The 24848-nt window shown below is 54.9% G+C and overlaps 3 protein-coding genes and 1 long non-coding RNA gene across 12 annotated transcripts in view; 1 reads left to right on the top strand and 3 right to left on the bottom strand.

The window, feature by feature from the left end:
* DMTN (dematin actin binding protein) overlaps positions 1-5812 on the bottom strand; it is a 28169-nt gene extending 22357 nt beyond the window's left edge. For 2 of the 4 annotated variants that reach the window (XM_061200659.1, XM_061200660.1), the window contains exon 1: positions 829-1045. The gene's annotated coding sequence lies outside the window, so the exon portion shown is untranslated. Of the gene's footprint in view, positions 1-828; positions 1046-5700 lie in introns of those variants that run through there. The other 2 variants (XM_061200663.1, XM_061200665.1) reach the window with 2 other exon arrangements.
* Positions 5489-18199, top strand: LOC133098029 (uncharacterized). Of its 3 annotated transcripts, XR_009702100.1 has the most exons (5): positions 5489-5819; positions 10962-11104; positions 12900-13019; positions 15750-15877; positions 17923-18199. It is a non-coding gene; the product is annotated as an uncharacterized LOC133098029 (long non-coding RNA). The 3 variants fall into 3 exon arrangements; XR_009702098.1 differs by lacking the exon at positions 12900-13019 and having other exon boundaries at positions 5490-5819; XR_009702099.1 differs by lacking the exons at positions 10962-11104; positions 12900-13019 and having other exon boundaries at positions 5492-5819.
* Positions 6661-11730, bottom strand: FGF17 (fibroblast growth factor 17). 2 transcript variants are annotated; one of them, XM_061200670.1, is made up of 5 exons: positions 11696-11730; positions 11487-11523; positions 8354-8531; positions 8008-8114; positions 6661-6954 (listed from the first exon to the last, which is right to left on the bottom strand). In XM_061200670.1, the coding sequence occupies exons 1-5, from the start codon at positions 11728-11730 to the stop codon at positions 6661-6663; spliced, it is 651 nt and encodes a 216-aa protein (XP_061056653.1). The 2 variants fall into 2 exon arrangements, with proteins under 2 accessions (XP_061056653.1, XP_061056654.1); XM_061200671.1 differs by having other exon boundaries at positions 8354-8498.
* NPM2 (nucleophosmin/nucleoplasmin 2) overlaps positions 17009-24848 on the bottom strand; it is a 23371-nt gene continuing 15531 nt past the window's right edge. For 2 of the 3 annotated variants that reach the window (XM_061200666.1, XM_061200668.1), the window contains exons 4-8: positions 19781-19874; positions 18843-19003; positions 18639-18673; positions 17338-17371; positions 17009-17227 (exon numbers count right to left, since the gene is read on the bottom strand). In XM_061200666.1, coding sequence (XP_061056649.1) covers positions 17183-17227; positions 17338-17371; positions 18639-18673; positions 18843-19003; positions 19781-19874 — 369 coding nt within the window. In that variant the 3' untranslated portion in view covers positions 17009-17182. The remainder of the gene's footprint in view (positions 17228-17337; positions 17372-18638; positions 18674-18842; positions 19004-19780; positions 19875-24848) is intronic. The other variant, XM_061200669.1, reaches the window with a different exon arrangement.

The raw sequence follows: 24848 nt of genomic DNA, 5'->3' as shown, positions 1-24848 counted from the left end.
CGTCCCCCATTCCAGAAAGCTCAGCGTGGAGTTGGGAAGAGCGATAGGAACAAGGGAGGGATGGCTTATGTTGAAGGGTTGAAGGGTGGTTTCTGGCAGGAAGGAGAGGCCCCGGGTGTGGCCAGGGTGGGCATGTGGGCCGTGGGCTGAGAAGTCTCCCCCCACCTCTGCTGTCTCTGAGCACCTCCTCCCAGTCGCAGATCCTCTCATTCCCCTGACCTAGAGGAAGGTCAGAGCCTGGGACAGCACCCTTCCAGTCCCGCAAGGCCCATTCCCACTGCCCCGCACTCCATAGGCATGTCCCTCCAGGGGCTGGCGAGCACCTTGGGCAGAATAGTCCCCCTCAAGCCAGCCCTGGAACCAAGGGGACTGCAGAGTTAGGGCTCCCTCTGTCGACCTGAGGCTTGGTAGCTGTCAAGGTCATTCCTTGCTGAGGGATCCTGATGTGTGTGTGTGTGTTTGTGTGTGTTTTGGGAGGGGGTTGGGAGGGGCGTGGGAGCGCACAGCCAGGCCAGAAGACCCTTCCCTCGCCTGCCAGGCTCTGCCTCCCCCTCATCTTTGGCCTCGCCCTATGGGGAGACTTACTCTGCCTCTAGCCCCCTCCTCCTGGGAAGACCCCAGACTCCTCAAGGCCAGCTGAACGGTCGGTCTTCCCCCACTGCTTGCCTGCCACCCCAGTGGGCTGGGAGGACAGGGGAGGCAAAAGCTTCGCCCCGGAAGCAGGCAACACTGAATACCAGGTGCCTGTGAGCCCAGGTCCCGGGGTGGGCTTCCTGGGCACGGCTTGGCCGCACCCAACCCAGCAGGCTGCTAACAGGACAAGCGTACCTTTAGGCTCAGGAGTGCCTTCAGGCTCGAGGATGGGCACGTGCGTCCCCAGCAGGAGGCTGGGGCTCCTGCCCCTCTCAGGCGGGTGGTCCCAGGCCCAGGATACCTAGTTCTTGGCTCTTTTCCCCAGCAAGGTCACTGCTGCCAGATGTCCTGACCAGACGCTGGCCCTGCCGCCTGTCCCCTCCCCAGGGGCTGTGCGTAGGTTTCTCTGTCCTCTCTCCGTCTCACTCCAATGCCCCTGCCCCGCCCCCTGCACCGACCTGCCCGGGGAGGTCTAAACATTAACTCCTGGAGAGGCTGACTGGGCACCTGTGCACCTAAGAAGGGACAGTGACAGAGAACTGGGCCAGCAGAACGAAAGGAAGGACAAGGGCCTCCAAGTGGCCCTTTCCCATCAGTTTGAGTGACACGTCCTCCTACCTCCGAGCGCTGGACTGTCTGACTCCTGGACCCCAGAGCCTCAGCCCCAGCAGCTGCACCAGACCAGCCTCTCCCCCGAACCCCAACCCCACAATTGCGTCTGGTCACTCCCCTTCTTGAAGGCCCTCACTGTCTCCTCCTGTCACAGCAGAGACCCAGCTCTCCATAATGTGGCCCCATCCTTTCCTGCCACTTCTGGCTGCAAACTTTCAGTGATAGCCAAGCCGATCGACTGCTCACCTTCCCACTCCCACAACAGACCTCACATTTTCCTGCCTTGAAGCCCTTCTTCCCATGCTGTTTTCACTCTCAATATCGCCCCCTGGTGGGTCTTCTTTGCTGACGGAAATCCTGCTCCTATCTTCAAGGTCAAGCAAACCCCAGCCCTTCCCAGTGCCCCTGCCCCACGTACATCCCAGAACCCACCGTGCCTGGCTGAGGAGTGGAGAACATCCACTCGAGGTGTTAAAGACAGGCGAGAGGGCTTCCCTGGTGGCGCAGTGGTAAAGAATCCGCCTGCCAATGCAGGGGACACAGGTTCGATCCCTGGTCCAGGAAGACCCCACATGCCGCGGAGCAACTAAGCCTGTGCGCCATGACTGCTGAGCCTGCGCTCTAGAGCCCGCGAGCCACAACTACGGAGCCCGCGTGCCACAACTACTGAAGCCCGAGGGCCTAGAGGACATGCTCCGCAACAAGAGAAGCCACCGCAATGAGAAGCCTGCGTGCGCACTGCAACGAAGAGTAGCCCCTGCTTGCCGCAACTAGAGAAAGCCCGCGCGCAGCAACGAAGACCCGATGCAGCCAAAAAAAAAAAAAAAGAGAGACAGGCGAGGATCTGGACTGTGATCTTGGATGAGTTAACATCTCTGCACCTGAGCCTGCCCACACGCAACATGGGAGCAATCTCACCCCGCAGAATGAGGGGCTCCATGTGAGCACACCTTGCACGCTGCCTGGCACATCTCTGGAGCTCCGTACACAGCAGTGTCCTTATTTCCTCCCCTTTCACTCTTTGGGGATGTACCAAATGCTGCTTTGCTATCTTAGGGGTAAGAGACAGATTTCCAAAAGTCCTCAAAAGAACGGCCTTTTTTATGGGTTGATCCCCCCCAATTAAATTTCAAGTGTCTTGAGAGCTTGACAGGGGATGACACACTATCTTGTCCATCTTTTTTATTAACTGAAGGGCTAGCACATGGTCATACATTGTAGGGAATACACAAATATTTGGATTAACTGCTTAGGACCCCTCCTGCCCAAGTCCTCCTAAGGATGGAGTTTGGAGGCAGGATTCTGGCTTCTCATCCTACCTCTACCTTCAGGGACCACAGGGTGCTGGGCCAATGGCCAACGACTTCTTTCTGGGTCTTCAGTTGGTTTATTTCCTCAAGAAATACTTATTTTGTGTAACGTACTGTGCTGGGTACTATGGGGGACGCAAAGACTGACTAGTTCTACATCTGAGGCCTTTGCTGTCCAGCGGAACCATGACACGAGCATAGATAAGTACAGTTCTGGGCGAGCTGTGATATGTGCCTTAAGGCCAGGGCAAGTCAATGGCCGGAGGGGCTGGGGGCAGCAGAGACGGCCACTGCCCCTGGGAGAGAGAGGGGCGTCTGTAGAGCCAAAGACATGGCTGTGGTCTGGACGTGCCAGCATTCTGGAGAAGGGCATGCAAGGCAGTGGGAAACTCATGAGCAAAGATGGGCCCAGCAGGAATTCCCTGGTGGTCCAGTGGTTAGGACTCCGCGCTTCCACTGCAGAGGGCACGGGTTTGATCCCTGGGTGGGGAACTACGATCCCACAAGCCGTGTGGTGTGGTCAGAAAAAAAAAAAAAGATGGGCCCAGAGTGTCTGTTGGACTGCAAGCGTTGCAGTTTTGCCAGCGTTCTTGAGGGGAGCTGGAGGGACAGGGCTAGCGGAGGGCCTTGGCAGGACTGGGCAGGGGTTTGAAAGCCATGCTGAGTCTGTCAGTGATGGCGTGACTCGGGCAGAGCTGTGGTAAGGTAAGGTGAGCTGAACAAACTATGTGATGTGCTGGGGGGTGGTGTGTGTGTATGTCAGGAGGGAGAAAGACCGCTGAGAGAGCTACCGCATTCACTGAGACAGATCCCAGTGAGGTCCGGCCATGGTGCAGGGTTCCAGAGGTTGGAGGGGAAAGCAGTCGTGTGAAAGGGGGGTGACAGCTGACATGCTGGTTTGCTCAGGGAGAGGAGAGAGTGACAGAGATCTCGGGGCACGTTTCTGTGAAGAGGGGCCAGGAAAGAGAAGAGTCCGCGAGCCGGAGAGAAGGAAGAAAGGACCGCCTAGGGCAGGTGAGGGAGGAAAGAGCTTCAAGGACAGGTGGTCCTCGAAGCTGTCCAGGGCTGTGAGGCTGAGGCTGGGTGACTGGGAAGTCGCAGCCAGCGGAGTCTGAGGGACAGGGTTGAATAGAGAGACGTGGCGAGGGCGAAAATGTGAATGGATTCCCGCCCCCTGCCACCGCCCCGACTTCCTGCTTCGGCTCCCCTCTGCCTCATCTGGCCGTTTGGAGGACAGGACAGAGAAGGCAGGATCTATATGTAGGCTATTCTTAGCCAGAGTTCTTGGTAATCCTAAACAGGCATAGGATTTCAGGCACGCTGCTGCCGCCGCCGCCCTCCCCCTGTCATACCCTCCCTGAAACAGATGTGTTCAACTCACCCTAAGTCTTCCTGCACTGTGTCCATCCCTACCCGCACACCTGCTTGGAGCTTTAGGGCGCCCAGAAGCAACCAGGGTTGCTGTAGCCATCAGAGGTCCATGGGAAGCCTCCTTCCTGCCACACACACAGATACTTTAAATCCCGCCCCCCCCCATCCCATTATTAGAGACGGATTCCTTTGCCTTCTTCCTTTTAGCATCTTCGAAATCACCACCAGGTAGGAGGGAAAGAGCTGAAGAGACTTCCCCAGAGCATGAAGAGGCACCCTGGGTACGGAGCCTGGAAGCACCAACAGCTGGGGTGAGATGGCTCAGAGGGCCGAGCAGGGGACCCAAGGCCACAAGCGGGCGTCAGAGCTGCCGGGCTCGGGCTGGGGGTGGGGCAAGGGCCCCGTCTGAGATGGCACAGGCCTCCAGAGTGGCCTTCCTCTCTCACCCTTCCCTGTTCTCTGTCCCTCCCTGCCAGGTCTCACCTCAAAAAGCAAGAAAGGAAACAGTGAGGGCTTTCTGGAGCCGGCCCCCAGAGGCCTGTCTGTGCTGGGGAGGTCAAAGAGAGGGAGGGAGGGGCCGGAGAAAGGCAGAGAAGAAAGGGGAGGCGAGACAAAGGGCCCCATCCACCTTTGAAGCTGTCTCTAACCCGAGCCGGTGGTGGTGGCGGGGGTGGGCCTGAGCGCCCGGCTAGGGGGAGGTGGTCCAGAGCTTTAAAGAATGTCTCAAATTCCTGCGGAAATCAGAGGGCTTGTAAGAGCTCCCCCTCCCCGGCACACCTCCTTCCCAGCCCCCCAAGTCCAGTCCTCCACACCTGGGGGCCCCGACCCTTTGTCCTCAGGTAATTGCTGGGCGTTGCCCCTGCGTGGAAAATCCCATTGAACTCGCCAGTTATCAGCTGTGGCTCCAGACCACCCTCCCTACACTCCCCCACCCTCCCCCGAAAACGACCCCCAACACGTTTCCCGCAGTCTTCGCCAGGATTAAGACTCTTTGTGATTGGGGGGGGAGAGGGAAAAAAGCAACCTGGTGAAAAGTGATTATGACAAGCTGGAGGGAGAATGGCCTGGGGCCTGGGGACCTCCCTCTTGGCTGCCGCTGTCTAAATTGCCTCGAGTTGGGGGTGTCAGCCTTGGCTCCGGTCCTCACCCAGGGAGAGGTGAGTGACCCCCCCCCGCGCCCCCCAACTTGGACTACGCGCCACTCGCCTCCCCTTTTGACTAAACCAGCCCCCCCCCCAGCTTCCCATTCTTTCCTCATTTTTAGGCCACTGTTGGGAGAAGTGGGGAGAAGAGATGTCGTTCATCCTCTTTCTTCTCTCTCCAAAATCCCCCTCCCCAACATTTTCTCAGAAAGAGGAGGGAGGGGAAACTGAGGCTGGGGGTCCGTCCGCAGAAGAGCGGGCTCAGTGAGGTGTTCCCCGTGAAGAGCAGAGGTGGGGCGCTGCTAGGAAGGGCCTCCCCAGTGGACAAGATTAAAAGCCGTGGCAAAGGAGGAAAGAGGCGGGTTTTATGGCCTCTTAGTTCCACTCCCCAAATGCACACCTGGAGCCGTCCGGAAAGCCCCCGGAGGAGCTCTGGGCGGGGAGGGGGAGGGAAGAGGATTGCCCCTCCGCCCTGCCCGCCCCCACGCCCCGGGCCGCCGCTTCTAATCGTGTTGTCCCCCCAGGTGTGGCCCCCGCCCCGCCCCCCGCGGGGACCTGGGCGCGCTGTACGCCGTCTCGCCCTCCCTCCGCTTCCGCCCGTCCGCGCCTCCTCCCCCACCCGACCTCCTCACCGGAAAAAAGTAATCTGGCTCCCGGCGAGGACGCTGCAGCGCCCGCGGCCGCCCGGCCAGCGACCCCGGCCCCGGAGGCTCGGACCGGCCCCAGGATTGGGGTTTCTGCGCCCCAGCAGGTAGCACGGGACGCGCGGTGCCAGCCAGGAAACCTGAGCCCGCGGAGGAGGGGCGCGCCCCGGGCCGCCAGCCTCCCGCGGGGCGGAGGTGCGGGGCCTGCCGGGCCATCCCTTGCCGCTGCTCCTGCCCCCTTGTCCCCTGCCCCTGCGGGGACGTGCGGGGCCCGGCCTGGCCTCCACCTGCCACGCCACCCCCGGGCCTGCGCGCCGGCCTCCTCTTCTCTCGGAGGAGCAAGTTTGTCCCCAGTTCAGCTTTGCAGTTGTTCCCCAGCCCCGCTTCAGATAACCCGTTTGCAGGAAAATGGTTTTATTCTGGGGCTGGGAGTTGTGGGAGAGGGTGCAGGCCTGGGTAGTGGAATGTGAAGAATGGCCAGCCCTCTTTTTTTTTTCTCCCTCTTTTTCTTCCTGAAACCAAAACAAAAGTCCCTTCCTACAGTCTGGCCAGGAGGAATTTGGAGGCTGGGGGGCAGACTGAGGGAGACAGGGGGAGCAGAATTCGAGGAGAGCCACCTCCAGACCATGTCTGCAGAGCCTTGAATCCGCTGACTTTGCCCACTCGGTTCAGGGGAGCCTGACCTCGGGTTATTCTACCTTCCCCTTCTGGAGGGCCTGCCCCGCCCCCAGGGGGCCACGCCAGGGTGGGGCCCTGAGGAGCCAGCCCTGGTTAGTGGCAGTCCTGCGCCTTTCCAGGGGGGGGCTTTGATGCTCGGTGGTCCTCAGCATCCTCCTTGGGGGCTCTGGCTCCCCTGCCTCCACCCCAGCCCAGTCTTTGGATTAGGAAGGGAAGGGGATGGGAAGGCCCGTGAGTGAGGGGCGGCTGCCCCCCCGGGGGCGTCCCTGACTATGTCAGGGGCTGTGGCCTCCGAGTGCGCTTGGTCCGGCGGGTGGGGGCTGAGCCCACAAACTCGAACTGCTTCTGCCTCTCGGCGTGGTTGGGGAAGGGCAGCTGGCCCTGGTAGAGGCGTTTGATGAAGTGAGCCTCTCGCTGGTTCTGGCGGCTGCGGGAGGCCTGGCGGGGCCGGCCCTGCCGCGTGAAGGCCATGAACCAGCCCTCGTGCCGGGCGTTCTGGAATGCTGTGTAGTTGTTCTCCAGCACGATCTCTGTGAACACGCAGTCTTTGCTCTTTCCGCTGGGCTGCAGGGGAAGGAAGGGGAGTTTGTCCGCCTACCCTGGCTGGCTAGTCTGCCTTATGGACCTATGTTTTAGGACCGAGGAGGGAGCAACAGGGGCTGTGAGCCCAAGAATTCCTGCCCGGTGAGGTGGGCACCCTTGTTGGAGAGGCAAAGGTGGGGGTAAGGAACAAGCTTTGTTGGAGTCAGATCTGAACTTAAATACAGCCTTGTCATTTGGAAGTTGTACACCTTGAGCAAGGTATTTAGCTAGGCTGAGCCTCAGTTTACCCAGCTGTTTCATAAAGATCAAGGTAACTGTGCAGTTCAGTGCATACCCAGTGGGCACTCGTATATACGAGAACGTTCCTTGGTCTGCGTGAATGGTGTTGCTGGGTGGAGGGGAGGGACGCGACAGTCTGATGGAAAGAAGGTTAAAACGTTTGTAGAACACCACTGGCACTGTGTAAAGAGCCAGGCAGCCACCCATCTGGCTCTATAGATAATCTTGACACCGTGCCCATTTTACAGATGAGAAGCCTGAGGCTTGACAAAAATAAGCAAATATTTGAAAACGGCCAGAATCAGAAGTCAGGATTGGCTGATGCCAAAGGAAATGGAATTCTCCCTGCACAGCAACTCTGGACCCACCATTATAGAGAGTGTAACTAGTGGTTACACTAGCAGGCAGTTAGCACGAATCTTGTTACTTGGAGCCCGGGGACCCCACTGACCTGAGGGGGCGTGGCTTCTGGCCTCTCAACCCTGATCAGGCCTTAGCCCTCAACACAGAGGCTGTGACATGATGTAGGTGCTAAAATTCTTACTCATTGATGCTGGGAAAGTACCTCATACATCAGAGCCAAGGATTCTTATGGATCAGCCAGCGTCCTCAGAGGGCTTCTAGACCCACAGGGACTGGAGAGACCAGAGAGAGGCCGAGTGGTGGGGTGAGAGCAGGAGAAGTCAGAGCCCTGGGTGGGGTCCAGCAGAGGGCGGTGGGATGCTGTTGGGGCCCTGCATGCCCCGACCCCGGGAAGATGGATTCGTTCATTACTCCCTGCCCTCCAGGCCTCACCTTCCCGATGAGCTTGCCCTTCTTGTTCATACAGATGTATTTCTCGCTCTCAGCTCCCTTGATGCGCACCCGGCTTCCGAAGGTGTCTGTCTCCACTATGAGCTTGGCTGTGGGGGGGGGGGGGGCGGGGGAGAAAGACCTCTGTCCCTCGGGGCTGCTGGCCCAGGGGTGTGCAGGGAACCCCTACCAGCCTGCCCTCTGAATTCGGGTGGGGGGTCCTCGGGGCCTCTCCTCCTAGAGGCTTCTCCCTGCTCTCCCCTGCAGCCTCCACCCTGACCCGTCTGGGGATGGACCAAGCAAGGCTGGGCAGGGGTGTGGGTGGCCTCCGGTGAGGGCTGGGCCTCACCAAACTTGTTGCCGTCCTCAGCGGTGGCGGAGATGCGACGCCCAGTGACCTGCACGTGCTTGCCGCTGGTCCGGCTGTAGAGCTGGTACTCGCGGATCTGCCGCCGGCTCAGCTGGTCAGTCATGGCACCCTGGTCCCTCACGTACTGGTTAAAATTAGGAGACGGGTGATTCTCCCCCTTTGCGGTTACCAAGGGAAAAATAGTGTCAATTTGCTTTGGGTGACACCACCGCAGGTCCATCCGGGGGAGGGGTGCGGAGGCGAGTGTGGTGGGGCAGGTCATTTGCCCTGAGAAGTAGAGGTGCAGGGGGCATCTGGCCATGACCTTCCCAGGCCAGTGTGTGAGCCAGTCATCGTGACTTGGCTCCTCGTCTGCCCTGGAGCACAGGACTGGTAGCTGCCCAGCTCAGGGGATACTTGGTGATACAGCTCTGGAATCACGACTCTGGGAGCTGGAAGGAACATTCAAGCTGCTGGTATATAATCCCCATGGTCTAGGGAGGAAGTGCACAGGGCCGCACAGCTGATTAGTGACAGACGCCTGTCCTGCCTCTAGGACGGGAGCTTGTCTCCTCTCCAAAACTCCAGGGGCTTGGCTCTGTTAGCCAGGGTGACCAGATGTCTCCCCAGTCCTCCGCACTGGCCTCGAAGGAGCCCACGCCCAGCACGTGCACACACACACATGTGTGCACACTCACGCACACACATACGTGCACACACAGCAGCTGGTCTGTTAGAGTCACTGGAGACCTTTTTGGGGGTTCTAAGACCCTTCTCTGTAGGCTCCTGCAGGGCCCCTGGAAGCATTTCTTTAGACCACTAACGAAGGACTCCTGAGCTCACGCCCGTCTCCCCTGCTGCTCCCCCTGGGTGCTCAGGGCCCTCAGAGAAGCCAGTGCCCCTTCCAACGTTCCTCCCCCTCTAGGGGTGAGGCGCCTCCTTAGCGGAGGGCGGTGGAGGCGGTGGTGAGAGGTGCCCTCAGTGGTGGCCCAGTGGCTGCCCTGTGAGGCCACCTGCATGTGCCACAGTGTAACAGAGGCTCGTGGCCAGTCGGGGGTGATGCTACCGCCCACTGCTTTCCGGGGAGTGGATAGGGGACGTTTCCACCTGCACACGGTACAAAGCCAGGACGAGTACCTTCTCCGGGCCTGGTGTCTCCTTACCCATCTGCAATGCTGAGTAGGAGAGAAACAGACCACTTCCTGCCCTCTCTCTCCAGCAAGGTGCAAACCGGGATGACGTTTCCCAGCTGCTGGTGACAGCCTCAGCTCTAGCACTAAAAAGTTTCTCTCTCCACCTGGATCCTGCTGGCCTGTGCTGGGACAGCCTTTCCCTGCCCCAAATCCCTAAGTCCGCCTTTATCCCAGGCCCAATCGCAACCATCTGGACAGAGCTAGACCCAGACCAGCATCTGTGAGGGGCCTCTCTCTCCTGGAGGGAGGGGTGGGAAGTATCAGCGTTGAGGAGGGGGGAGGTGAGGGAGCAGCTCCAGGCTGTCAGCGGAACCTGCTTAGGGTAAACCCTTCCCGGGTGTCACTGCCCAGGTCCGACCCCAGCTCATCCACAGCCAGGATTCCCAGCCTATGAGGGCAGGGTCTGCCCACCCCACATCCCGCCCTAGGAAAACCTGAGGCCAGCATTTTGGGTGGGGGACCTGCCTCCCTGCCAGGGGGTGGGGTCCGGCCTGTCCCCAGCCCCCCGAGCCTCCTGGCCCAGGTTCAGGCCCTCCGCCCCTCTTGGCGGGCAGCCTCCTTCTGGCTGTCTGTTCCAGGTCGGGAGCAGAGAGGGCCCCCCCGAAGCCCCCTCCTCTACTCGTCCCCCTTCAAGCCCTGCACAAAAGCAGTCCCACGCCCCCCCCCCAGCCCACAGCCCACAAGTCGCTCTCCCCGCGGGACCTTGCCTGTCCCTTTCATGTTCCCGCTGCAGGGGGACCTCCCCTTCCACTGCCGCAGACAGCTGCTTGTCAGACGGCCCCTCAAGCATGGCTGCGGTCCGGCCTGCTGGCCCCCCCCCGAGGGGGGCGAGGGGGCACTTCAAGGGGGAAAGGACAGCTTTGCCACCTTCCCCGGGTCCTGAATGGGGCCTCAGCCAGGCCATAAACGCCGGCCAGCCGCACCATTGTGCTAATTCCCCCTCCAGAACAGGTTGGGCCCACCCCCAGACCCCTCCCGGCCAGGCTGGGGGCTTTCTTCTTGCTCTCCGTGGATGTGTGAAGCAAAAGGCCTGGAACGGGGGCTAGAGCAAAAGGGGGAAGGAAAGGGGGGGTTGTCTCTCCCTCTCTCTCCCACCCCCCCACTGCTTCAAAGGCAGCCCCTTTCCCTCTCCCAGAGAAAAGGCATTTACCTTCAAAAAAAGTCCCCACTGGATATGAAGAGAAGCGGGCCTCTGGCCTGGGAAAGCCAAGGGATCTCTCCCCAGAGCGGTTCTGGACCAGTGCATTTTAATAGCTGCACTTTTATGGAGGATCACAAAAAGGGACCGAGCCTCACATAGGGGGCTGAGGCTGGGGCGGGGGGCGGGCGCTGACTTGGGGTGGGGGGTGTGGAGAAGCAAACCCTGAATCTCATCCCATACAAACCTCTTCGGGCTTGACCTCATTGCCCTGTAGGTAAGGAGTCGCCCACGCTGGCTGGGCATTCTGACTGCCCACGCGATCACCCAGGACCGCGACCCACAGGACCTCCGTGTTTGTGGGAGTGGGGTCGTGAGTGGAACACACAGGCGGTTTTGCGTGGAAACCTGTCCTTTCAGGTACTTGCAAGTACAAGCCTCACCTGAGCCATCACCTCCGCCCTCTTCCGACCACTCCCGGGCTCCATCCCTCAGGCTTGGCTGCCCCATGCGCTTAGCCTTGGGGGGAACACAGTGTGGAGGGATGGAGGGAGCAGAAGAGACCCCAGGGCAACACGGGAGGGGTGTCAGAAGGAGGGCTGTAATAAAAACTTCCATCAATCCCCCAACCTGCTGTAGCCCCTTCTCCTACCCGATCCCACGCCCCCCCACCCACAAACCTCAGAGTCTTTTGGACCCAGGGAGAGGCCAGGATCTGCCTCTGTCCACCGAAAGGAGACTGACCGCCCCCAACGGTAGGGTGGGAGAAACGGGGAAGAGCTAGTGGGGGGTGCCCGCCTACCTGAGTTTGACAGCAGAGAATCAGCAGCTGCAGGCACCTGTGTGGGAGACGAGGCGGGCCCGGGTGTGGGTGTCAGCAGCCAGTCCCCGGGGCGCACCAGGCACCCACCCCTGCCCCACGCGGTCCGTGTGCGAGTCCCAGGAAGATTGGGTCTGCCCCCGAGGCTGGAAATGGCAACAAGACGGCAGTCCGAGAGGTAGCGCACTTACAGCGTGAGGTTGGGCAGCAGGCGGGCGGCTCCCATCGCCGGAGAGATTTCTTGGGGCCGTTGCCCTCCTGCCCCCAAAGTCAGGAGCAGATGTGGGCAGTCCCTGGGGGCAGAGTCCCAGAGAAGCCAAGGTCTCTCCAAGCCACAGGTTTTCAGTGGGGAGAGGAGAGAGAGGGGAGGAGGAGGAGGAGAGAGGAGAGAAGGGAGGAGGGTGAGGGGGGAGGAGGGCGTAATTGGGAGACTGAGGTGTGAGGAGTCCACCTTCCTGGCCAGTGAGACTGCAAAGCAGCTGCTGGCGGGGGTCGGGGTGGGGGGGTGCTGTCAGCCTCTCTCTGGGCTACCCCAGTGCAGAGGATGGAGCTGCTGGAGGCTTCTAGACCCAGAGGCTGGCTCCTGCGTTCTTACTGACCCTCACGGACCCTGACGGCAGGGCCCCTCCTCCCCTCTCAGGGCAAGCTTCTCCTGCCCCACCTCCCCAAGGGTGAGCTGCAGGTATCATTCCAGGCCTGGGGTCGCTGGGTCTGGGTCTGGGGGTGGAAGTTCCCAGCAGCAGCCTTAAAAGGAGGAGCCTCCCTCCAGGGGGCAGGAGGTGGGCTTGGCTAGCAGCGGAGCTTCCACTGCCTCTGTCATCCCTTGCTCCCCCTGTCTGCTGTCCGGCCACCGGGAAGGAGGGGTTAAGGCTGTCCCGATGGGCAGCAAATGGTGCCACAGCTTGGGGACCAGGGGTAGGGAGGCAGGTGCAGGTGGGGCTGTAGAAGGACCCCATGGCATCGAGGAGAGCGGGTGCATTGGCACCAGCCGCTTTCCTCTGGGCCTTGGCAGGTTCCTCTGAGAGATGGGCACAGTAGTGCCTCGGGATGTTGGAGGACCCAGTGAGATGGCCGCACTGAGGCAGAAGTCAAAGGTATATGTTCTGGGCCTCACTTGTCATCCCCCCACGACAGCAGCCATCCCTAGAACCTCCAGGAGCTGGGAGGAGCCCAGGGCCTCCTCCCTGCGCCCTCTCAGCAGCGGTCTGGGATGAAGTGCCCAGCGGCCTCTTTTTCTAACCTCCGGTCCCACACTGCTCTGTACCACACCAGGTATCGCCCCATTCTGCAGAGGAGGAAACTGAGGCACACCGGTAGGTCGTTTGCTCAGGATCACCCAGCTACTGAATGGCGTAGCCAAGTTTCCAAAGTCCATGCTCTTTCTCTCCCACACAGATTCCTTCTACTGTGCCCATGCCTCCCGGGCCCAGCATAGCGCCCACCCATGATGTCCCAATATTCCTGGTCCTGGAAGCTGATGACCAGGGACTCTGCACGGTTCCTTCCCCGCAGAAGGTGGCTGATGGTGACTGTGGAAGGGGGCTAGTGCTTAGGGGGGAATCTCTGAGAGAAGCTCACACCTCAGCTCTGGGCTCCCTGGAGGTCTCAGTGCCTCCAGGATGGGAAGAGAAGGGGAAATGCTGGCTGTGGATTTATTTACCTAAAGAGATGAGTGGGAGGGCGAAACTCTCACCTCCAGGCCTCCTTCTCACCTTCCTGAGCTAGATCAATCCACAAAGTTGTCTGCCACCCCTCCCCACCCACCGACAAGCAGGGACACCTCCAGCCGGCCGGTCAAGCTCCACACTTGGCTCCCAGCTCCGCCCTAGGTGCCCCGCTGGGGGCTCAAGGGTGAGTTGAGCCTGAGCTGGCCTGGGGAATGCAGTGTCGGCTCCGGCCCGACCTTTGTAACTAGGGGTGTCCCGGGTTGGAATCAGTTGGAAAGAATGTCAAAACTGGAAGGGAATCTTAGAGATTCTTCATCTGGTCCAGCCTCCTCATTCGCCAGTGAGGTCCAGAGAGGGTCTCACAGCTGGTTAGCAGCATAGTTGGAACAAGGTACCAATGATCCTCCCGATCGTTTCCATTTTCCACATTCGCACCACCGTTTGGGGCCCCATGTAAACTCTCCCTCTTCCATGGAAACATCTGGAATCTGCCTCTCCACTGTGATCAGTGCTGGTTCTGTCTCTGTTCTCTGGGAAGCCCTTGTCCTCATGCCCACATGCTCACCAGCTCCTAGCTCCCTGGTAGAGTATTAAAAGCTATCTCCTCCGGACCTCAATCCCCAGGAGTCACAGGTAAGAGCGGAGAGGCATGAAGGAGACAGCTCAGGCCTGGGGTTCAGGGGTGGAGGGGTCAGCTGGGGGACGGAAGGCAGTGAGGAGAGGCAGGTGTGGGGAGTTGATCTGGGCCCAAGGTCTCTGAGCCCGAGAACCTGGTTCCTATCAGTGGGGGAAGGGCCTGCTGTCACTGGCCAGCCCCCAGCCCAGCCTGGGTCTCCATGGTAACAGATGCCCACAGTCAAGCTTGGCCTTGGGGCTCAGACAGGGGGCTGGTGCCAGGGGGCTCTGGGGCACAGCTGGATAGCCTTTCTGCTCTTCGTCCCTTCCCATTCTGCACCTGCAGGCCTGGCTTTCTGGCTCTGTTTGCTCCTGTACCCCCATGGGAAGGCCGGTGGTGGGCCCCAAGTGGGGAATGTTCCAGTCCCAGACTCTGAATTTTATCCCCATTCCCTGACCCTGGCCCTTACAGGCTATGTGACCTGTGGCAAGTCCCTTCACCTCTCTGATCTCAGCTTCTTGATTTATAAAAAGGAAATGGCCACTACTGATGCTGCCAAAACTGCCATCTTGTCAACTGAGAGGAAGGACACTTCCTGAAAAGCATCAAGTGCCACAAGAACGAGGGAGAGGGGCAGAGACCCTCTTACGTGGTCCAGCCTCAGTTTACCTAAACTTTGACTTTCTCCCCTCACCAGAGGGACCTGGAAGCGGGGGAGGGAGGCGGTGGGGGGAGAAGGGTAGGGTTCATTACCATTTTTGGGGGTTGGCAGGAGGTGATAAGGGGGGTGAGGAGTAGCCAAGGCCGTGGTGGTTAATCCCATCCCATAGTGCCAAGTTCAACACCCCCCGCCAAAGGGGGTGTCTCACGCCTGCTCCTCGCAGCCCAGCTTGTGCAGACCCAGAGTCCACCTGCACGCCGGCCACTTGTCACCACCTGCTTTGACCCCAGCCCACCCTTTTCCTGTTGACAAACAGAAGGGCTAGGGCTGGGGAAGGGTGAAGGGCAAAGAGCACTGTAGCAATGCAGACAGATCCCCCCCATCTTTGCTATCTGATCCCCACCGCCTGCCGGCACGTGGAAATCAAATTGTCAGACGTCTAGCTGTTGAGTGCTCTTCTGTGCGGTCCTGCAGCGGAGCCAGAGAACAGGGGCGCTTGCCTGGGGCTGGCGGAGCGGAGAAGTACCTGCGACAACACAGGCTTTGCTATAACTTGGCTCCGGAGCTGCCCTTCCTGGGCTCCAGTTATACCGTGGACTCAATTCTAACTCCCACTCTCAGTTTGAGGCTTCCTGGCACCCTCAAACTTCCACGTCCCCCTCTCACCCACAGAGTGGTTAAAAACAGAGCCCTGGCACCAGACTACGTGGGTGTGAATCCTGGCTGTGTGACCCTTGGGGGGCAAGTTGTTTAACCTCTCTGTGCCTCACTTTCCACATCTGAGAAATGGGGCTAATAACACCCACCTCTAGGCATGGTTGTGAGGATTAAAGGTGTGAATCCATGGAAGGCACTTAGAGCAGCGCCCAGCTCACAGTGTTATCACTGCAATCACATCAGCCTTCTTTCTGTCCAAACCTCCGTGCCTGTTCTGCCTCAGGCCATTTGCACCCTCTGTTCCTGCTCCTAGGAATGTCCTTCTGCCAGCTCCACATGTAGCCACCACTCCCTTCTTGTCAATCGTCTCCTCTGAGGGACCTTCTCAGATCCAACTAAACAGTATTTCCCGGGACTTCCCTGGTGGTCCAGTGGTTAGGACTCTGCACTTCCACTGCTGGGGGTGTGGGTTTGATCCCTGATTGGGGAACTAAGATCCCACAAGCCTTGTGTCATGGCCAAACCCCCACCCCCCAAAAAAAACCCACCATCACTTCCCCACCCTGGAAATTAGCCTGTTTTACTTCCTCCAAAGCGCTGGACAGTAATTGAAATTATATTGTTGGCTCCTGTGTTTCCACTAGACTGTAGGCGACTTGAAGGGAGGAATTTGTCTTGCCCACCCTGTATCGCGGTGGCATGAAGCCATGGTCAATGCCAGCTGCTTACCTGGAACCAGACCTGATGTCCCTTGTCACTCTGGGTGACTGAGGTCAGTAGCATGTTCTCCTTTGTTAGAGGGTGGGACAAAGCCCACATCTCCCTTGTGGGGTGTAGAAAGCAGAAGCAAGAATGCCAGCCCTGCCCTCCTCTGCCTCTTCTGGCATCAAGAGAAGCTGAATGGGGAGACTCAAGCCTGCCTGCTGCCCTTCCCATGCAGGTGTTCAGAGACCTCCAACTTTCTGGGACCCATATCTGGGGGTCCTGGGGAGAGAGGGCAGGGCCAGTTCCCCACTGGCCCACTTCAGGCCTGGCCAATGCGGGTGCTGGTTAGGGGCAGGGAGAAGCCCAGCAGAGGCCCTGCAAGTAGACCCCGAGGGGGGCGGCCACCTGCATGTCACCGTGGGTGAACCCAGCTTCAAAGTGGCTCTGCAGGCTGGGAGGGGGCAGACGGCCAGAGCCACGCGATGGGTCATTCACCCCCCTTCCAATTCTCTTGGCCTCACCCCGGCAATTTACTGAACCCTGTTCCTATGGCTCTGACTGCTGCCCTTGGGGAATGCTAGCCCAGGAGTTGAAAGTGTTCACCTGCCCACCTCCTGGAAGAGATACTTTATAGCCTCCAGGAAGCCTGCCTGTCTCCCCACTTGGGAGGTGTCCGTGAAGGTGCAGGCCTCTGGGCTCCTGCCTGACACAGATCACACCAGTGACGTCCCTGTGAGCAGCTCATCCCTAACAGGACGCAAGCCTGGGACAGCAGGACTAGGCCCGGCCCTTGAGATGCAGACCCTCAGGCTGGTCCCTTCCTGGTAGGGGCGGCGGGCAGCTGTCACCCTTCAGTTCTGTATCTGGAGAGCCAGGCCCTGCCAGAAGGGAGTGTGGATGCAGGAAGACCCACCCCAGCTCTAGCTCCCTCCCTCAGGCCTGAGGGCTGAAGGTCGAAGCTGGGAAAGGGGCTGAGACACTTGGTCCGTCCCACAAAGATGGGGATGGGGGGGTGGTGCCGGGGTGGGGGGGCGGGTGGAGAGGGAGAAAAAGAGCCGAACACAGCTGGCTGGCTGGCAGGCAGGCAGGCCAGGGTGTGCTGGCACACGGCTGCCCTCTGCCGGGCTCACGGGCTCACTGCAGCTGGCAAGGACAGCTCCTGGGGAAGGGAGAGACAGCTGCAACAAGGTCCTAGCAAAGCAAACTTTATTGTGGGTCTGAGGTCGGGGCTCTTCCCTCCAGGTCCTGCTGCAACCGAGAGTCGGGGTGAGGAGCTCTTGTGTCGCGCCCAACACGACCATCACATGCAGACTCAGCACGGTGGTCTCACGGGCCCTCCCTCGGTCACTGCGGCCAGGCCACTCCTGGCTCCTCATTTCTTGAATCCTGGCTTTTTAGGTCTGGGTGTGGTTTTGGCCTGTGAGAGAAGGGGTTGCTCCAGTGTCCCACCCGCTCCCCATCCTGGCACCTTCCCAGAGACCATCCCTCCTCCCCCAGGAGGACCAGCCCCTTCTTATCAGTACTCACCTTTCCCACAGGGCTCCTGTCTTTAGGATGGTATCTGAAACGGGTTGGGGTTGGGCAAGGAGTGGGGATGTGGGAAAGAGAGCTCAGTCTGATGCCAGTAGCCCCGGGCCCTCCTACTACTGCCCAGGCTGCAGAGCTGGGCCCTGGGCACTTCCGGGAAGCAGGGGGCTGTGACCTGGAGAGCTTTGCCTCGCCGCCTGTCACCTGCCAGGGACCACTCTGACTCTCTTTTATTTTTTAAATTTTTAAATTTTTAAATTAAAATTATTTATTTATTTATTGGCCGCACCACGCGGCATGCGGGATCTTAGTTCGCCGACCAGGGATTGAACACGTGGCCTCTGCAGGGGAAGCCCAGAGTCTTAACCACTGGACTGCCAGGGAAGTTCCTGACTCTCTCTTTTTAAGCAAGATGTTTTTTCTTCTTAAGCTTCTATCTGCTTTCCTTTATTTGTGTATAAGACACAAATGTTTCTTATCATAAAAGTAATGTTAACCACATTGCACAAAATATAGCAAATAGAGAATAAATTGCCTATAATTTTCTTTACCTCCTACTAATATTAACATTTTGTTTCCTTTCAGAACTTTTTTGGTTGTGAAGTAAAATGAAAATAATTTGGGACTTCCCTGGTGGTCCAGTGGTTAAGAATCCACCTTCCAATGCAGGGGACGTGATCCCTGGTCGGGGAACTAAGATCCCACATGCCGTGGGCTAAGTAAGCCCGTGCGTGGCAACTACTGAGCACACGGGCCACACCTAGAGAGCCTGCGCACCTCAACGAAGATCCCAACCAAGATCCCGCGTGCCGCAGCTAAGACCCGATGCAGCCAAAAATTAAATAAATAAATATTAAAATGAAAATAATTTAATATCCTGCTCTTTGAATTCTAGAAACACTTTCCAGTTTGCTATATTCTTCAGGGGCATTATGTCACATGCCACTGAGAAGACGTGACATAGTTTAAGCAACTGGTATATTGATGGACATTTACAATGCTTCCATTTTATACTATTATTTGAATAATGCAGTGATACGTTTCTTAGTGCATGTATTTCCCCCATATCTTGGATGGGATTCTTCGGAAGGAACTGCCATAAGTGGGATGAAGTCAGAAGATAAGAACTGTTCAATGCTTTTCAAAGACTGTGCCAACCGACAGTGGCAGCACACCCGTGCACCTGTGTACCTGTGTCTCCGTGCATCACACACCTGCACACACATGTGCATCATCCTCTTTCAAGCACGATGTACCTCAACTAAAAGATTTTGGCTAATTTAATAGATGGAAAGAGTTACCTCACTGCCACCTCCTCTTTCTCCACCTTTTTTTTCTGGAAACCAAACACAAGCATTATTGGGAGTTCTGGCAAGGCCCAGGGGCAGAGCAGACTCCTGCCAGGCACCTGGCAGGTGTTGCCCCGGGCCTCAGCGCACTCAACTGGGGAGGCCTGGTCCAGGTTTCTGAGGAGATTTTGCCGGGGGGGGGGTCCCCTCCCTCACCTTGGCAACGCTTGTGTGCTTCTGGGGCGCCAGCCTCTTGACTTGTTTGACAGGGGTCTCCTTCTCCAGGGACACATCTATGTCTTCGTCATCATCATCTTCTTCCTCTTCCTCCTCCTCCAGGTCCTCCTCCTCCCCCTCCTCTTCCTCCCAGGATTGGTCTGAAGTGTCAGCGATGGTGTGGGAGGGAGGCAGGGCCTCTGAGCCCGAGGGTCTCTGCCCGGCTCCCCTTCCCAGATCTACCTGCCCAAAGTGCGGGCTGGTGGGGGGGGGGGCGGTGAGGGCTGAGGCCGCAGCAGGAGGGCAGGGGAAGTGGTAAGCTGCAGCTCTGGCCGGGCCGGAGGGGGATGCACACTGGGAAGGAGAGTGTGAGGGGAAGGAGGGAGAGGGTGGGGACACAGCAGCCGAGGAACTCAGGCCTCATCCTGAGGCAGGTGGAACCTGCCCGGGGTTTGGAGCAGGAGAGAACCCTGATGGAAGAGGCACCACTGGACAGAGAAGAAGGCAGTTAAAGGGCTGTCAAAAGCACAGCGACTTGCCAGGGTCCATGTTACTGCTACAGCTACATACGTCATAGCAGGTAATGTTTTGAGTGTGCTCTGGTGCCAGGCGTTATGTTAAGTGCTTTTTCTGAATATGCCATTTATTCCTCACAACTAGGAGGAATATACTTGAAGATGGAACCAAGTATATACCCCCACCCCCGTGTTATGGCCGGAGGGCTGCAGCCCACAGAGGACGTGGTGGAGAGGTAAAGGAGAACTGGGGCTAGGACCCGTGCCCATGGCCTTCTGGTCCAGGCTGCTGGTGATTCTGTTGCCTTTGGGGATCTTCTCTAATAATTCAAGAATCCCTCGTGTTTGAGTACCTATTATGTCCTTGGCCCTGTGCTGAGCACTGTACCTGCAGACCTTTCTCGGGTCCAAGCTTGGACTTACCATAACATTCCTGGCCACAGAGGAACACAGGTCCAGAGCCAGCCCGGAGCTGGAACGTGACAGGAGGAGAAAGCTCCAATCCCGCCAGGACGACCTGCAGGGGTAGGGGGTAGGGGCAGGAGCAGAGAGGACAGGCCACTCGGGCCTGGTAGCTGGCCGGGGGTGGTGGTGGTGGGGGCTGGCTTCAGGCAGAAATACTCAGTTTATTCCCTCCCCTCAACCACACACGCTTCAGGGCTTCCCTGGACCTCTCTGCACTCTCAGACCCCTGGGTCTTCCTGCTGAGGTGGACTCTGTCAGAGAAGAACATGGATCTGATAATCTCATTCCTGCCAAGATCACAGATGGTATTCCAAGCTGAGGGGCAGCCGTTAAATAGTCTGATAGGTATGGACTGAACTGTGTCCCCTCAAATTCTTACGTTGAAGCCCCTAACCTCCAATGTGCTGGTATCTGGGGATGGAGCCTTTGGGACCATAACTAGGGTTAGATGAGGTCACGAGGGTGGGGCCCTTGTGATGGGATTAGTGCCCTTAGAAGACGAGGCCAGACAGTTTGCTTTCTCTCTAGGCCACGTGAGGACACAAAAAGAAGGTAGCCATCTGCAAGCCAGGAGGAGGGCCCTTACCAAAACCCAACCATGCTGGCACCCTGATCTGACTTGTAGCCTCCAGAACTGTGAGAAAGAAATGTCTGTTGTTTAAACCATGTTATTTTGTTATGTCAGCCCAAGCCGACTAAGGCACTGATCAAATGAAAAAAGCAGATGCAAAGTTGTATTACAGTCTTCCTATTGTCTTATAAGTAATGTGTGAATATTCAATATTCATAGGAATAAAGGTTAGAAATATATTACAGTGCTAACCATAATTTTCAGTGGACAGTACCACATTTATCTTCTTTATACTTTTCCATACTTTGCAAATTTTCTAGAATAACAATGATGATACTTAAATTTCTTGAGTTCTTACCATGTGCCAGGCCCCATGCTACACATTTTACCTGCTTTATCTCATTTAAATCTTCACAAGAAGCCCACAAAGGAGGTGTTGTTATTTTACAGAGGAGGAAACTGAGGCTTAGAGAGATTAACTTAGATTTTCTGGTTCAGAGAGGAAGCAGATAAGTGAAAACTGATCACAAACACCTAGAAATGCTGGATAAAATGTAATTCAGTGTTTTTACTGCTTGGTTGAATGGTAAGACAGAAAGAAGGGTCCCTGTGCATCAGAAAGAAGAGCAGCCTTTGCAGAGGCTGATGCCACAGCTGAAGGGAGGACGTCCTTGAAAACAGCAAGGACTTTGGGTTGTGACACTCATGTGGACAGGAGACAAACCCTTGGGGAGGGGACCTTCAAAGGGCTACATCTCAGTAAAAAGCCCCATGGTGAGGGTTGAGGAGAGGGGACTGAAGGACCCTAAGCCACCTAACTAGAAAGGACCCACCATCAAAGGAGGGAAACAAGAACGTGTGGGTGAGATAACAGAGTCTCCTGTGAGAAGCTAACAGCTGTGGTTGTACCTGTCACTTATAGCAAGTCTGAATTTACTCGGTGGGCACTGCCAAGCCAAGAGATCTGTATAAAATCCCAGGCTTGTGATATTCCTGGGGCAAATGGCAGATGCAAACACAAAACCGGTCTCTAGGGACACTCTGAGTTCTTTTCACACAGAATTCTTTCAGAAAACAGAACCAAACCAAACCGGAAGAGGAGCTCACCACCTAAAATTACAAAACACACAAGAAACAACCCTGCTAGAGTCTGGCAGCAGAACGAAACAAAATGTACAACCAGGAACCTGAGATAAGAGAATAACAATCTAAACAACATGAAATGTTTGATGAAGATCAAATAAATATACGAGTAGGAATCAAAATAATAAGAACAAGATATTACAAAAAATAAAAAGAACCAAAGGCAGCTTCTAGACATCAAAAACATTAGCATTGAAATAAACCGAACAAATGGTTAAAAAGCAGAGTGAAGCAGCTGAAGGAAGAATCAGTAAATTGGAGAAGTGCTGGGAAGAAATTACCCAGTATGAAGCACAGAGAGAAATGAGCAAAATATGAGAGAGAAGCTGGATGTGGAGGACAGGTGAGAAGGTCCAACATGCATCCAATCAGAGGTAGGGACTGGAGAGAATGGAGTCAGTGTTCCAAGTGATAACAACCAAGAGTTCTCCAGAAATGATCCAAGACAGAACCTCATATGCAGGAAACCTCAGCCCTGAACAGATAAATAAAAATAAATCCATACCTGAACATACTATGGTGAAATGACAGATGAGAACAAAGAGATGAGCTTAAAATCAACCAGAGAGGACAGATTTCCAAAAAAGGAACAATAACTGGGCAGACTGAGGATTTCAACAGCAACATCAGGAATCAGAAAGAGGTCAGGAATCAGACCTCTTACCTAGAAGTATATACACAACCAAACTATCGTGAAGGAATGAGGGTAAAAGAAAGATATTTCTGAGCAAAGCCCAAGTAAGTTTACTACTCCCAGGTCTACAAAAGGATGTTCAAAAAGATGGCAATTAAATTGAGAAGTAGGTGCAAGAAGCAGTGATGAGCAAAAAAATTGGTAAAAATAAATAAAGACCTAAATAAACATTGCTGTAAAATAAAACAACACTAGTCATGACTAGTGTTGAGCTGGTTTAAAACAAGTTGGAGCTAAAATGCTACATGATGACAATATGTATGTTAAAATGAAAGTAATTAGAACCCCCTGGTTTGGGAGGAAGAAAACATTAATTTTCAACTTTGATCATGCATGATTGTTAAAAAATTAAGGAGAACAAATAAAGATTAGAATGAGATTCTATAGCTTCTAAACCAGCAGAAGAGAAAAGGGGAAAAGAAACTTTAATCAATCTAATAAAAGACAGGAAAACTAGAAAAAAGAAACCAAAAAATTTTAAAGGCAAGGAAAATAGAAGCACAAAGTACATGCTACAAGTAAATCCAAGTATATTAGCAAGTCACAATCAATATAAACAGACTATACTGGCTGGATAGATTAAAACAAGGTCTAGCTACATACTGCTTATAAGAAACCTTGTAAGGACAGAGAAATGCTGGAGTAAAGAGATGGAAATATACATACCAGGTGCAGCAGAGGCTTCCAGTTGCTTATCCAATAGCCGTTCTTTCCTTCCGTAATAACAGCACCCTGATATTACTGAAATACTGTACCCAGCCATAAAATGCATTCCTCAGTTTCCTTTGCAGTTGTGACTATGTTACTAATTTCTGGAGCAATGAGCTGTAAGCAGAATTTGGAAGGTGGTACTTGTGGGAAGACTCCTTAAAAGGTGGACAGAGAACTGAGAGAAGTCCCTGTGGTCTTCCCTTGCTGCTTCTTTCCTATTACATTAATTGTAGAAGTGAGGGCTGGAGCTGCAGCAGCCTTCCTGGACTGTAAGGTGATCTTGAGGATGGCAGCTCTGCATTAAAGACAGGAGAAAGGTACGAGGAGACTTGGTCTTTGGTGACCATGGAGCCATCTCATCAGCTCTGGACTGCCCATCCCTGGACTTCTTCTATGCAAGACAGAAATAAATCTTAAGCCCCTGTAGTTGGGTCTCTGTTACGGCAGCCACACATGACTAAAATGAAAATGAAGCTAGTTGTACTATCTGGTGAGTGATGTTGATAATGGGGGAGGCTATGTATGTGTAGGGGTAGGTGGTATATGGGAAATCTCTGTACCTTCCTCTTGATTTTATTGTAAACCTAAAACTGCTCTTAAAAAATAAAGTCCCTAAAAAATGAAGCTAGTAGTGTTTGTTAGGATTAGGTTTGGTAATAAGTGACAGAAAACTCCATAACAGTGGCTTACACAGGTAGAAGCTCACTTCTTTGTCACATAAACTGAGTCCACACATAGCTGTGGGTATACCACTCCTCAATCACCAGGGATCCAGGCTCTTTGTACCGTGTTGCTCTACCATTCTCAATACACGGCTCCCACCTTGCCCAGGATGGCTGCTCTTGTTCTAGTCATCACATCTACACTCCAGGAAGGGACAAAAAAGTGGTCACATGATCTCTCTTTAAGGACACTTTGCAGATGTTGTCGATCCCACTTCTGCTTACATCGCATTGGCCAGAACTTCATGGTTATGCCAAACTTAGAGGGAATATAGTTTTTATTCTCAGTAGCCTTGTGACCAGTTAAAAGTCATGAATGCCATTACTAAAGAATAAAGGAATAATGGAGATTGAGGGACATCTGGGAAACAAATTAATATCAGATGATATAGGCTTTAATTCAATAAGTATTTTAGGGATAAAGAAGGTCACCACATAATGAAAAAAATTAGACAAGAAAGATATTTACAAGTATACAAGGCAAGTAAAAATTTTACAAGAAAGCTAAACCTGTAAATTATATGCATCAACAACATAGTCTGAACATACATAAAACTATAGCCACAGTAATCAAGACAGTGTGATATTAGAGGGATAGACACATAGATCAACAGAACAGAAGACCTAGAAACAGACACACACAAATACTTGCAACTGATTTTTGACAAAGGTGCAAACTCAATTAAATGGAGCTTTTTCAACAAATGGAGCTGGAGCAATTGGATGTCCATAGGCAAAGAAATGAACCTTCACCTAAACCTCATAGCTTATACAACAGTGAACTCAAAATGGATCATAGACTTAAGTGTAAAACATAAAACTATAAGACTTTTGGACAAAAAACATAGAAAACCCTCATGATCTCAGACTAGGCAATGTGTTCTTAGACTTAACATCAAAAGTCATAAAAGGAAGAATACAATGGACCTCATCAAAGTTAAAAACTTTTGTTCCGTAAAAGCTCACGTGAAGAGGATGAAAAGACAAGTTATAAACTGGGGAGAAAATATTTGCAAGCCATATATTTGACAAAGGACTAGTGTCTAGAATATATAAAAAATTAGCAAAATTCAACAGTAACAAACAATCCAATTAGAAAATGAGCAAAAGACATGAACATTTAACTGAACATACATATGGCAAAAACCGCATGAAAAGATGTTCAACATCATTAGCCATCAGGAA

Source organism: Eubalaena glacialis, chromosome 9 (assembly GCF_028564815.1).
Source record: "Eubalaena glacialis isolate mEubGla1 chromosome 9, mEubGla1.1.hap2.+ XY, whole genome shotgun sequence".
Lineage (NCBI taxonomy): Eukaryota > Metazoa > Chordata > Mammalia > Artiodactyla > Balaenidae > Eubalaena > Eubalaena glacialis.
This window is presented reverse-complemented; position numbering and strand designations above follow the sequence as displayed.